This window comes from Penicillium canariense, assembly GCF_028826845.1.
Source record: "Penicillium canariense strain IBT 26290 chromosome Unknown utg000003l_segment0_segment0, whole genome shotgun sequence".
In the NCBI taxonomy this organism is placed as follows: Eukaryota; Fungi; Ascomycota; class Eurotiomycetes; order Eurotiales; family Aspergillaceae; genus Penicillium; species Penicillium canariense.
Genome location: NW_026622730.1, coordinates 3,365,115 through 3,378,043, shown reverse-complemented (window position 1 = coordinate 3,378,043; position 12,929 = coordinate 3,365,115). Strand labels below are relative to the sequence as shown.

Here is a 12,929-nt window from a genome sequence, read left to right as displayed (position 1 = left end):
AATCAATGGGCCATTCATGATTGTTCCTTCAGTGAGGCGAGTAACAGGTCGGGCCTGGATCTCGGCCGGCAGTTACAGTATGCGGATCCCCAAAGCTACACTCGGCCTTATCTCCAAATTGCTTGAAGATCTTTTGGCCGACAACCCCGTCGTTGCGCTAGCTAACATCCATGCGTTTAAGCAGGCTTCACCCGCCCTCGAAGGTTGCGGAAGTATAGCTCCGAAGCCACGCCGCAAAATGAGCCATCGACAGTGGGTAAGCGCCTGCAGTTCCACGACTACTTCGTCACACACCTGCCGTCGTCGTCGCTACATCCGGACCCGCGGGGGCCCACCTCTTCCTTCCATAAACTCCCTCGTTCGGCGTCGATACCACATACCGGAGATACACTGCACTCGCCGACATTACTCCAGAATCTAGTAGGCCGCGAGACGACAGTAGTCCGAATCCCGCTTCGCCGCGCAAAGCATCATTTCGGAGCCGTCACTGCCCGCGGTACTCGCCCTACAAATGAAGATACATACCAAGCCGGTGTCATCGACCTTCCTGCCTTCGCAAAGCGACCCCCGGCGTCGCTAACTATTAAGCGATCCAACGACCCAAAATCTTCAGCCGACTCGCGCGAGTCGCGTGGCGCGGAGACGGCCAGTGGGGATCCGCAAGTATTCTATTTCGGCGTATTTGACGGACATGGCGGATCCGAGTGCAGCACGTTTTTGCAGGATAGGCTACATGAATATATCCAGAACGCAGCGGCCGATTTCGAGCTTCAATCGAGTCTCCGCACGAAGCAACAACAGGTGAATTACGGGGAAGTCTCATCCGCCACCGGTTCATTGCCGGTGATGCAGGAGGCTGATCGCAAACGCATTGGAGATCTGGAGAAGCATCTCGTGCAGAACTGGCGCCGGCTAGTTGGCGGCTACTTCAAGAGATTCAAGCCACCACATTTTGCCTACTATGGCCCCGACAACTCCACAGAGAACGCCGCTTCCACAGGCTATGTTTCCATTGAGGAGGTTCTGGAGTATGCCTTCCTGCGTGCCGACTTGGACTTTGTCAAGGCGCAAGCGGCCAAGCAGGATGATGATCTGGTTCAAGCTGAGAAGCCGCTGAACGAAGATGAGATTCTCTATAACCCGAGCTTGACTCGAAGTCCCAAGATCGGTGGCCGGTCACGATTCAAAGGTGGAAGTACTGGGAGTATTGCCATGATCTCAACTCCAACCCCGACACCTTTCTGGCACCCGGCTGGCCCGTCGAGTCTGCTGGTCGCCCACGTCGGCGATACCAGGGTTTTACTCTGCTCAACTATAACCGGACAAGCGATTCCACTGACTTCGAACCACCACCCATCCTCTCCTCTAGAGGCAGGTCGACTACGTCGCTACGCCACGACCTTTGTGACCGATTCCTTCGGCGAGGAGCGCATGAGCGGACTTGCCAACACCCGGGCCTTCGGCGACGTTCAATCCAAGCGCATTGGCGTCTCCGCCGAACCCGAGCTCCGTCGTATCGAAATGGGACCGGCTGAATTCTCCTTTTTGGTCATGGTCTCCGACGGTATCAGCGGCACCTTGCTAGATCAAGAGATCGTTGACATTGTCAAAGAAGCCCGAACCCCCGAGCAAGGTGCCCGTGATGTAGCTAGTTTTGCAACTGAGGTGACCAAGGAGGGGGACAATGCTACTTGCCTGGTCATCCGACTTGGCGGTTGGGAGCGACGACTGGAAGGGGGCGTGGGCAGTTTGGGAACGAAGGAGTCTCGCGAGTGGCGGCGACAGGATGCCACCGATCCGCGCAGGTCACGGACGTGATATCTCCCCATTGTAAAGAAATGCTGTCAGCCTGTAAATAGTTTGACCCTCGTAATGGGGTGTTCTTGCACATAATATTGCGGTTGTTTCGCGGGAAGGACAGGTTCGGGGGTCATTCTTTCTTGTATATCTGCATCTACCTCACTGTCATGTACACCTTTTCATAGATGTTACCTATTCTATATCTCTCATGACATGTTGATCAGCAAATTTTTCTCTACCAAGCAATCAAGTGTGGAAACTAGATCTCTGCTCTCCCTAAAAGTGGAAGTCCGGCCACACATGCAACAAATCCGAAAAAGCAGCTAGAAGATAGTTTCTGCCTGAGAATAATTCGACAATTAACATTATAGAAGCTACCGGTTGAGTTCGCGATATTGCTCCCTAGAACTGCAAAGACACGTAGCAGCTTGCGCGACTCAACCAGAAAAATAGGTGGATGCTCCCGCGTGGGGAAAGCTTCCAAGGTTCCGGGCAACCCGTAGGTACAAAATCTCACACATCATTCCATGACCGGATCCGTTTTTCGCTGAGATTCCATCCCTTGGAAGTTGCCGGTCATTTTCAATCCAAACTAAGCTTCGAACTTCTCATTGTCCTCGACCGAGTGCTTCCCTTCCCGAGCGGTTTCAAGGAGATCAAACTAAAGATACGCGACGCGCCAGCTTATCACGCTGATCCTCTCGGGACGAATTTTCTCCTTACCACGCCCCCTATCCTTAAGTGTAACCAGGCTCGCGATTATTTTACCCTCCGACCAGATCCGGTGCGCCTCTCGCTCGTCTATCGCTAGTTTCCCTCCTTATCACCCTTATCTGCTAGGGTGTCGTGCTGTGTTCTCGGCCTGCCCCCCCCCCGGTGCTATCATTCGCAACCCAACCGACATCCACAGCACCTTCCAAATCCACAATGAGCGCCCGGACACGACGTCAAAAGGCTGCCCTGGGCGTGCCCGCCGACGATAGCGAGGATTTGTCTGCCGGTAATGGCACACCGTCATCCCCGTCCAAGTCCAAGCGGGCGCCATCGAAAAAGAGGTCCCGGTCCTCCCTGAAGGAAGAGCCCCGGGAGAACATCTTCTTGTTCATTCCGAACCTCATCGGTACGATCCCAGTCGGCGCCTGTTACGCGCTGCATCCCCTTTTGCAACTCAGATCGCTAACGCTTGTTCTCAGGATATTTCCGAGTTGTCCTCGCCATCGCATCCCTTTACTACATGCCCCTCCATCCTCGAACTTGCTCCCTTCTTTATAGCGTGTCCTGTCTGCTCGATGCATTGGATGGATATGCGGCGCGATACTTCAACCAATCGACTACGTTTGGTGCTGTCTTGGACATGGTGACAGATCGCTGCACAACCTCTTGCTTGATCGTCTTCCTGAGCTCTGCCTGGCCCCGATGGGCGATCATCTTTCAGGGCCTGATCTGCCTGGATTTGGCCAGCCACTACATGCACATGTACGCCACCTTGAGCATGGGTGGCTCCGACCAGAGCCACAAGAAGGTTGATTCCAGCCGCAGCTGGGTCCTCTACCAGTACTACCACAGCAAGGTATGACGTCTCTGTCAGCGGTTTATGTGCCTGCTCAATTCTGATTCCCACATGTCTACTAGGTCGTCTTGTTCATTTGCTGCGCTCTCAATGAGCTGTTCTTTATTGGACTGTACCTCCTCTCCTTCTCCTCGCCGATCCTATCGCCTTCGCTCCTCCAACCCATCGGCGAAGCCCAACCCCTCTCAGCGCAGCCCGGAAACCCCGCCAATCCGGTGCCGAGCAGTCTCTTTGCCAGCCCGTGGAGCGCCGGCGCCCTCGAGATGGCCCGCGCGAACAAGATCGATAGCTTCTGGCCTTGGGTCATCACCGGCATCTCGGCCCCCGTTATGCTATTCAAGCAGTTTGTCAACATTATCCAGCTGGTCAATGCCAGCCGCTGGTTGGCTGAGGGTGACCGTCAGGCCCGTCTTGCCAACCGCAAGAAATAATATGCTGTGGATGCGTCGAAGTGCGTCGCAAAGATTATGTCTCGCTGGCTCGCGGCCAGCCGAGAGATTCGTCCTTTTTCGTCTTTCGCCCGACCTTCCCTCGGGTCATGCATGTCTTTGGAGCTTCGGTCGGTCTGTGATTTTTCAAGGAGTCTTATCGGGTCGACAGCTCGAGAAGCTGTCACCTAGATCCTGTCGGAATGTTGGATTTGGCGGTTCGGGTCCTATTCGGTGATGAGCGTCATGGACGGGATAGGGAAAGGTCCTCTGGAATGGTCTGGATTTCGAGTGATTTTGTATAGTGCACACATGGTTGTGTCTGCTTTCTCTTTTCTTCTTTCTTTATGCCGGTTACTTCGATCTTGTCGTTTTCACCATCGTTTTGCCTGTCTGATATTTTTGATGCCGTCGTTATACATCATTTCATGCATGCTCTTGTGTCTTCATAATTATGTTCTGTAGATAACTATTTTTGGCCTAATAATTGAATGACTCAAAAATGCCGAGCGGGCCGCAACAAACCGCAGAGCCGTCCCTAACAAACCGTAAAGGAGGCTTGTTGGTCCGGTGGTGGGTTTTGTTTGCGACGGCGGAACCAGTCGAGTGGGCGGGCTGCTCGCCGATCTCGGAGCTGGTGGGGTCAACTTCACCCGCATCCCACCTTTTTAAAGCTCCCCTGCTGCTTGGAAGCAATCGAGTGACCTCCAATTGACATTCTCCCCTTCTCGATTAGCCTATAATGCCTTCCTTCAACGTTGTCGTCTTCGGTGGTGACCACTGTGGTCCGGAGGTACGTCTAGCCTAACCCCCGCGACAACCCGGTCTGGGAAGAGGCAGGGCGCGCGCTTTCTTGATCTCAAAGCTAACGCCAAGCGAAACATAGGTTACTGCCGAGGCCATCAAGGTGAGAAATAAGACCATGTGGTGAAGGTTGTTTCGGCGCAAAGAGATTCTAACCCTGGTTTGTCCCTAGATCCTCAAGGTGATCGAGAAGACCCGTGATGTCACCTTCAACCTGCAGGACCACCTGCTCGGCGGCGTGAGTGCTAGATATTAGGAAGCCAGGAAGAGCTTGTCAATTAACTGATAACAGGCCTCCATCGATGCTACCGGCTCCCCCCTGACCGACGAGGCCCTGACGGCCGCCAAGAACGCTGACGCCGTCCTTCTCGGCGCCATCGGTGGACCGGTTCGTTCGAACTCTCCCTCCAAATGATCTCGCAAAAAGCATACATATACTAATTGGGATTCTGATGATGAACAGAAATGGGGCACGGGTGCCGTGCGCCCTGAGCAGGGTATCCTGCGTCTGCGCAAGGAGATGGGCACATTCGGTAACCTGCGGCCGTGCAACTTCGCCGCCCCGTCGCTGGTCGAGAGCTCCCCCCCTTAAGGCCGAAGTTTGCCGCGGTGTCGACTTCAACATCATCCGTGAGCTGACTGGTGGTATCTACTTCGGTGACCGCAAGGAGGACGATGGCTCCGGCTTCGCCATGGACACGGAGCCCTACTCGCGCGCTGAGATCGAGCGCATCACCCGTCTGGCCGGTCACTTGGCTCTGCAGCACACCCCCCTCTGCCAGTGTGGAGTCTGGATAAGGCCAATGTTCTGGCTACCAGCCGTCTGTGGCGCAAGGTTGTCACTGAGGTCATGGCCAAGGAGTTCCCCCAGGTGCAGATTGGTCATCACCTCATCGACTCCGCTGCCATGCTCATGATCAAGGACCCCCGCAAGCTGAACGGTATTGTTGTCACCAGCAACCTGTTTGGTGATATCATCAGCGACGAGGCCAGTGTGATTCCTGGCTCCCTGGGTTTGTTGCCCAGTGCCAGTCTGAGCGGTGTTCCCGATGGCAAGAGCCGTGTCAACGGTATCTACGAGCCCATTCACGGTACGTTCCATTTCTGTCCAAACTATGCAATGTAATTTGCTCACTGGTTGTTACAGGCTCTGCCCCCGATATTGCCGGCAAGGGCATTGTGAACCCCGTCGCCGCTATCCTTTCTGTCGCCATGATGATGCAGTACTCCTTCGGCATGATCGATGAGGCCCGTATCATCGAGAAGGCCGTCAGCAACGTTATTGAGGCTGGTGTGCGCACTGGCGACATTGGCGGCAAGGCAACCACCGTCGAGGTCGGCGATGCCATCGCTGCCGAGCTCGAGAAGCTGCTCAAGTAGATATGAAGCAGCTGGCTGCGTCTATTCGGCAGGCGTTTATTATATGAGATATGACGACTGTAGACACCAAAAATTGAATACCCTTTCGGAATTTTTAATCATAATAAATACTCTGATTAAGGAATCTCTAGATTTTTTGAGAGTTCAACCCAACACCTTGGACTTGTTCGAAGATAAAAATACAGTAAAATAACCTGCGCAAGCCCATAATGAAAAGACCAGGGTATCTTGAAGTCATAACCAACTCCACTAAACACGGGAAACAAATGCAAGTTGAAATGCTACTTCAATGCTTTTGGTGTCCAGCTCATCGAATTACCGGCTCGCCCATCCAATCCGGCTCATCCAACCCAGAAGTCGAGATCAGTCTGCTGGTATCCAGGTCCTCGCTTGCGGTCCGACTATGAAGCATCTCCGTGACACCCCCACGCAGAGACTGTCGGGCACTGTGACGACGATGACGGCCATCCGCCGACGCAGACGGCGCAGCTGCCACACGCCGGCGACTATCATCGCACGCGAAAACCTGGAAGCCGCGGACGTGGGTATCTTTTCCATTCTGGTGGTTTTCCATCACGCGCATCTGGACCACCATAGCCTTGAGCACGTTCCCTGCATAGGTGTCGTCGGGGTCATCTGCATAGTCATCATTCTCGCTGTCGATTTCGTCCTCGTTGGCGGTATCCCAGACTTCGCTCCGGGTGTCATCGCCATGATGCTCTGTTTGCCGGCGAGCGCTCTTAGATCGGCGTTTGCGCCGTACCATATCGTCGCGTACCCAGCCTCCATTGCGCCCACCCACGCCTTCCAGGGGAACATCGACCCAACCGCATGGGCCGTCTCCTTCCCAGGTCGCAAACTCGACAAGGTCGTTGCCGCCCATACCAGCCAGGAAGATCATTTTAGTTGGCGTGTAGCTCTCGTCCAAGTCGAAGTCCAGGTAAACACGGATACGAACGACAGCAACCAATTTGAAGAAGTGCAGAGTCAATGTATGTGGCTGCGGTCCATCTGATTGCCAGTATTGCGCGGGGGAATGGTGCCGTAGTGCTGCAACCCCGCAACCGGGTTTGGAGGTGGAAACGGTCCATGAAGCGAGGGAGGAGATCTCGCGAAGATTGGGAGGAAGAGGTGATGGTGATCGATCTATTCAAATGTCAGTGGATGCTCTTAGGCCGTGGGCAACAGTCTAGCTGTTGCGAAGGGAGGGCCTTGATACCTCGATCGTGCATCTCCTCGTCGCCATCCTCGTCTTCGAGCTGGTCCTCAATTAACTCCTCCTCAACATCATCACCATCGACTCCCTCGGAATCCATTGTCCCTTCCTCGGGGTCGAATTGCTCCTCCGGGACCATTCCATCATCGTATTCTACCTGCTCCTCGTCCTCTGCATTCGGATCGTAGTCATCGTCAAACTCCTCTTCCTCCTCCACAGTCTCCGGAGGCTGCTGGTCCAGCCTTGGCCGCCTAAATATAGAGAACGGGTTCAGCGCCGCCGGGTGTGCCGTCACGGGCGCCTGGTCTGGTGTCACTTCATGCGGCCCTGTGGACGGCGGATGTCGTTGGGACGGGGTCTGCCGCGACGGCGGGGTCTGGAATTGCGCGCGCAGACTACCAGGAGCGTTAGGGTCTTGACCACGGTAGTCGTATGGGTTTGGTTGTCGTCGCAGGTGCGGCATGGTTGAAAGCCTGGGGTCCTCCAGCGCGGGCTGTCAAATTCCATGTTTACTTGGGCGCGGGGAGCTCGATTTCCTGTTTCGGTTAGCGCGACATCTATTCTCTGCAAAGTACGAAGTATGGGAGCCGAACTAAACGCTTTCATGGCAGGATATTTTCCAATGGGAAGGGGCAATATGGCTTTAGATGGTTACTTGCTCTCTATCTATTTCTTTGGATGGCCGATCACGCGCAGTCGTATCATAGGCCAGCGATGTGTCCGGTGGTAACCAACTAGGAACTGATCTTGTTCGAGGCGATATCAACTGCGGCCACAAGCATACAGTAATATCGCATTGCCAAGAATGCTTGAAGCCTTTTTTTCCTGGCATGATCTTTTGATGCTCCCTGCAAAGTCGAATTCCAAAAAGGATAACCCCGCAACTTTACGTCTTGTCGAGATTCTCATGACCAAGGAGGCTGTGCCAGACTCAATGTGTGCAATGATAGATACACCAGTGAATCCAGAGGCGTTTGGGATATGGCGCATCTCGAGTTCAGGGGTTCAATCTCAGAAGTTCAAACCAGCCTCTGAGACACTTCAACCACTTGCCGGATTTTATTTGATATTCCAATTCCAGGACTTTCACCTCGGCTTTTCGCTCACAAGCTTCCTTGTCCTATGGTCCGAATCCGCTGTTTCCCCTCTGTGGTGATGATTCCTCTATAGATAACTGAGCAATGCATTCAATCAGATTGATCGTATTCATATAATTGCCAGCTTTAATGCCATGTTTTTCTCTTATAATTACCGCGCCTTATAGTCGCATCGAAGGTACGAGTGCACTAGTTTCGTCATAAATGGTTACTTATGGCGGTACTAAGTAAAGTGTTGAACTTCGAACTGAATCGCAATCAATTCAAAGGTGGTGAATATGCACAACGTTGTCTATATCCTCTTCGTGTGTAATTCTGCCCAACCTGGCGGTGTATGTACAACCTGTCCAGCTCATATGCACTTGAAATAAGCATGCATCCACTTTTCTTTTCTTAACATCTTCTTGTTCGTCCACAATTTCTATGGGTTATTACTCAGGAAATAAGTAGCAGCCACAGGCTCACCCACTTCCTTGACAGTGTGGGCCAGAGAAAAGTTGAAGCGACTAGCAGTGGTCTGGGAATAATATGTACCGTCCAGAGCCTCTTTCGGGAGATTATAACCAGAGGGTTGATTGAAGAGATAGAGCGTATAGGTGTGATTGGTGCTGTCTCGAGGTCGAGGTGCAGTATACTCGGCGATAGCATCGCTGGAGTTCGCGAATAGACCATGCTTCCCAATGGTATAGTTGCCACCCCACCAGTGCAGACGAGTGGTCGTGTTAACAGCTAGTCCAGGAACCAAGCTGTTGTAGTGTGCCGCGGTCGTGACATCAGAGTCGGGTATATTCAAATCCAGCATGAAGATCATGTAAGTGCTGTCATGTTGTTTTGTCTCTTTTCCCTCTGTTGCGTAAACCACAGGCTGACTCCCAACATCTATCGTCTGCAATTAGTCAAGCCTTAGGGAAGTTTGGAGTTTTCTCATAGCGATACCACCTGGACTAATCCAGGCCCCTGGAGTGATTGTCGCGTGTTCGAAAGTTGATCGGAGGTTGCTCACGGTCAATGGATAACTATGGGGCGGTGTTTGAGCAAGCGCGGTTGCTGCAAAGAGGAGAGATAATATGACATAAATCATTTTGAAAGACTCGAAATCAAACAGTTAGGCAGAAAAAGTCCCGGCTAGCTATAAGATTATGTGCTTGAAGCATAACGCGTGTCAACCTCGGTGTAAAATCTAGATCCAACCCGATGTGGTAGTTAACGCCGACTCTACTTAATAGATGACGGATCCCTCGGCAATAGGTTGTCATGGAAATTTTCACTTTTTCTTACTGTAATGGTCCATTTGGGGAGCAGTTACAGGGTGCTCTGTAACCAATAAGAAACGAAAGAGAGAGAAACCCCTCCATAAGGTTGTTCCAGGTTTTAGTTATCACTAAACAGCTACTTGTCATCTACGCGCCCACGGGCATCCGAATTTTCCCGGTCAGGTAGGCACTATGAGCAAGTTATTTAAGTTCTTCGTCATAGCAAAAGTGCTATATCCAGGGAGCACTGGCCACCTGCAGTAGAAAGTAGATGCTGTGGTTGATAGAGGTCGTTCACCCGCCTTTGAAGAGTTAGGGAAGCTTCGTTATCTTCGAGCCTACATCAAGGGAGACCTACATTGGCAGCCAGTTATTATACAAGGAGTGCCCAATGCCACCGTCCGGATACTATTTACAACGGATGCTTCATTCCTAGGGATCAACTCTCATCACACATGGGGGCTGAACCTGGACGAAGACTTGTTCTGTAATCGCTTGATTTTCAGGCCTGGAAGATAGCTGCGAGACCCTGATCTGCTGCTCTCTACTTTTGACTTTCGTCGAAGAGTTAGCCAGGACAACATGTTGCCGTGGCCTCCGTGGTAATTTCGCATATCCCGTGTGTATACCAACGGTTACTCTTATCTATGAGAACGGGTAATTAATTGAAATCTGATCTCCTTCCTATGATTTCTAGATCCTTTTTTTTTAATTGGTCCATTGATATACTTCCCATACGTATGTTGCTCGCCTTACAGCATTTGAAGCTTGATCAATATTCTGTGGATGGATTGCCAACCCAGGAAGTTGAATCGACCACCTGTATATATATATACAGGTACATTCGCTGGGGAGAACAAGAAGAGATTAGCCTAGAAGTATTTAGCTTTGCTCTAGATATTGATGATTGATTTGCTTCATAAATGCAGCGATTTATATTCTAAGTTATGGTAAGCACCATAAGAAAACTACCAAGTAGGAAGGTAAGGTGTGAGAAAAAATGGAATATGAGATGGAATATCATAATCTCCTTTAATGGTAATTACAACAATCAACGGGCGTATAACTCAGTTGGTAGAGTGCTCGCTTTGCATGCGAGAAGCCTGGCGTTCGAATCGCCATTCGTCCATTCTTTTTTTGTAATTGCATATCGGGTTGGCTCGTAATTGGCTGAACTATATCTACAGTATCGCCCGTCGGAGCCGAGCCGCACCCCATCACTTCCAGGCATGTTGTTTGTACCTATCATGCATGCTCCTGGAGCACTTTCCATATAACTTTACGTTAACCATTGTGTGAACGAACGGGTCGCGAACACCCGATACATCTAAATCAGGATAATGACTGCTGGTCATTTGCATGAAATTTGTGAGACTTCCTCATCCAACATTAATTACCAGGATTATCAATGAAATGTTCAAAACGATGCCAATCAAGCAGACTGTTCCTCTTTTGCCTTGGCGATGACATCTTCCCACACTGATTCATCGCCCGAGGGAACATGCAGGTCCAGAATACCCTCGCCATCCCGGGCAAAGTCAATCAGGTCTTCTTCAGTGCCCCAATTGCTCATAGCCATAACACCAACGGGCACGCCACTTTCCCTGGCATAACCAGCAGGGCAGCTGATAGACGGGCAGCCGGTGAAGTTCGCCAACCAGACATACTCCATGTTCCGAACGGAGGTTTTGCCATCCGACAGACCGCGCGAAAGATCAGCCTCACCGCCGCCAATGTGCCATCCCGGGATTGGAGTTGATGGCGAGAAAATCATCAAACCAGGATGTGTCTTGAAAAGATGCGCAAGGTGTGTCATGAGCAGGTTGCGCAAGCGCTGGGCAGCGAGAAGCTCCTGCGCGGTGATCTGCCACATTCCCAAGGAAACTAGAACCTTGTTCGGTGCCGTGAGATGGCGAATTTGGCGCACGTCCACACCAGATGCGATTTCGGCCATGATGGTCAGGACGTGAGCCCGCTGGCCTTCGGGAAGGTACGGGATTGTGATATCGATGACCTCGTAGCCGTGCTCGCGGTAATAGTCGAGTGCAGAGTCGAACACATCCCGAACAGGAGCCTCGGCACGGTCGATCCAGTCGCGTACGATACCAATCTTCTTAGCCCTCTCACGATCAGATGGCAGGGGCAATGGTCGAGGAAATTGCGATGATATTGGGTCCTGTGAAGCGGGGGCGGGAGCTGCCATAACACGATATGCAAGAGCGAGATCGTCAATGCTGCTCGCCATAGGCCCGAGGACACCGACAGTCGGCGCAAGACTCAGGGATGGCGTGCCAGACACACGGCCATGAGTAGGCTTTAGGCCCCAGATGCCACAGAATGATGATGGGATACGAATCGAGCCACCACCGTCGGCGCCGAGTGCAATTGGTACCAACCCTGCGCCGATTGCATAGCCGGATCCTCCAGAAGATCCACCGCAGTAGTATTTATTGTTATGGGGGTTTCGAGGGGTTCCAAAGTTGGGGTTATTGTTATTAGTATCTGAAGATGTGAAAGCAATTAGTCTCGGTACACTGGTACTGATAGATGCAGCACGTCCATAGGTTGGTTTGGTTACTCACCCAGACCTAGCTCATGCATAGTTGTTTTTCCAATTACTATCGCACCAGCATCTTGCCATTGTTGAACACACCAAGATGTAGCGTCACTTCCATTCTTAAAATCCAACTTTGTTCCAAGAGTTCGCTTGTACCCTGTAATGTGAACCTCATCTTTGATCGCGACCGGAATGCCGTCGAGCGGCCCCAGCGGCCGGCCCTGCTTATACCGTTCGGTGGAAGCCTCTGCAGCGGCGCGAACAATCTCAACCTTCGACTCGAGGAAAGCAATGGAGTGCTTTCCCGGAGGCTTTGCGTCGCGGCGCACAAGAGGCAGCAACGTCTCAACGACCGCAGTCGGGGTCAGCTCGCCTGACGAATACAAGGCATGGTAGTCGGCCGACGTGTAATAGAAATTGGCTCCTTTTCTCTTCCCTACCGCAGGTGTAGGTACGTCCCTGGGCGCATTGTCGACAGGAATCACGGTCGGATCATAGCGGCCGGCGTACTCGTGGAGATGAGGAACTTCGCAAATGACACCGAAGCCAGCGTTGCGCCAGAATTGGCTCTGGATGAAACCAATATTATGAATTCTAGTTTGAGACGTCGATCAATGAACTATTCTGTGCAGAGTGAGTTCCAATAAGCTCCATCGCATCTTACAATGTCGCGCCTATCGCCAAAGTAGTGCCTCGGAAGACAGGAATGGACTGGGCCTCATTCTTGTATGGCACTTGAGGACCTTCCCGAGGCTCAGGGTAGTTCAAAAATGAGAAACGATCGGAGTTCATTCTGCTGGAAGCTTAGGATGTTGGAGCTTGCG

At 52.0% G+C, this 12,929-nt stretch overlaps 7 protein-coding genes across 7 annotated transcripts; 3 read left to right on the top strand and 4 right to left on the bottom strand.

Moving 5' to 3' along the window:
* Nucleotides 1-79: 79 nt before the first annotated feature.
* On the top strand, nucleotides 80-1,818 carry ptcA (type 2C protein phosphatase PTC6; the record flags this gene model as incomplete). Its single annotated transcript, XM_056688211.1, has 2 exons — nucleotides 80-203; nucleotides 254-1,818. The coding sequence occupies 2 exons, from the start codon at nucleotides 80-82 to the stop codon at nucleotides 1,816-1,818; spliced, it is 1,689 nt and encodes a 562-aa protein (XP_056543766.1).
* Nucleotides 1,819-2,727: 909 nt separating this feature from the next.
* N7482_006085 (CDP-diacylglycerol--inositol 3-phosphatidyltransferase) lies at nucleotides 2,728-3,801 on the top strand (the record flags this gene model as incomplete). Its single annotated transcript, XM_056688210.1, has 3 exons — nucleotides 2,728-2,920; nucleotides 2,994-3,370; nucleotides 3,433-3,801. 3 exons carry the CDS (start codon nucleotides 2,728-2,730, stop codon nucleotides 3,799-3,801), a joined length of 939 nt encoding a protein of 312 aa, XP_056543765.1.
* Nucleotides 3,802-4,540: 739 nt separating this feature from the next.
* On the top strand, nucleotides 4,541-5,982 carry leu2A (3-isopropylmalate dehydrogenase LEU2; the record flags this gene model as incomplete). The annotated part of the gene is made up of 8 exons (XM_056688209.1): nucleotides 4,541-4,591; nucleotides 4,685-4,705; nucleotides 4,775-4,840; nucleotides 4,895-4,990; nucleotides 5,066-5,135; nucleotides 5,203-5,349; nucleotides 5,385-5,693; nucleotides 5,750-5,982. The coding sequence occupies 8 exons, from the start codon at nucleotides 4,541-4,543 to the stop codon at nucleotides 5,980-5,982; spliced, it is 993 nt and encodes a 330-aa protein (XP_056543764.1).
* Nucleotides 5,983-6,289: 307 nt separating this feature from the next.
* Nucleotides 6,290-6,883, bottom strand: N7482_006083 (uncharacterized protein; the record flags this gene model as incomplete). The annotated part of the gene is made up of 1 exon (XM_056688208.1): nucleotides 6,290-6,883. One exon carries the CDS (start codon nucleotides 6,881-6,883, stop codon nucleotides 6,290-6,292), a length of 594 nt encoding a protein of 197 aa, XP_056543763.1.
* Nucleotides 6,884-7,139: 256 nt separating this feature from the next.
* On the bottom strand, nucleotides 7,140-7,661 carry N7482_006082 (uncharacterized protein; the record flags this gene model as incomplete). The annotated part of the gene is made up of 1 exon (XM_056688207.1): nucleotides 7,140-7,661. The coding sequence occupies one exon, from the start codon at nucleotides 7,659-7,661 to the stop codon at nucleotides 7,140-7,142; it is 522 nt and encodes a 173-aa protein (XP_056543762.1).
* Nucleotides 7,662-8,716: 1,055 nt separating this feature from the next.
* Nucleotides 8,717-9,106, bottom strand: N7482_006081 (uncharacterized protein; the record flags this gene model as incomplete). The annotated part of the gene is made up of 1 exon (XM_056688206.1): nucleotides 8,717-9,106. One exon carries the CDS (start codon nucleotides 9,104-9,106, stop codon nucleotides 8,717-8,719), a length of 390 nt encoding a protein of 129 aa, XP_056543761.1.
* A 1,874-nt stretch (nucleotides 9,107-10,980) lies between these two features.
* N7482_006080 (amidase) lies at nucleotides 10,981-12,897 on the bottom strand (the record flags this gene model as incomplete). The annotated part of the gene is made up of 3 exons (XM_056688205.1): nucleotides 10,981-12,050; nucleotides 12,131-12,699; nucleotides 12,770-12,897. The coding sequence occupies 3 exons, from the start codon at nucleotides 12,895-12,897 to the stop codon at nucleotides 10,981-10,983; spliced, it is 1,767 nt and encodes a 588-aa protein (XP_056543760.1).
* Nucleotides 12,898-12,929: the final 32 nt, after the last annotated feature.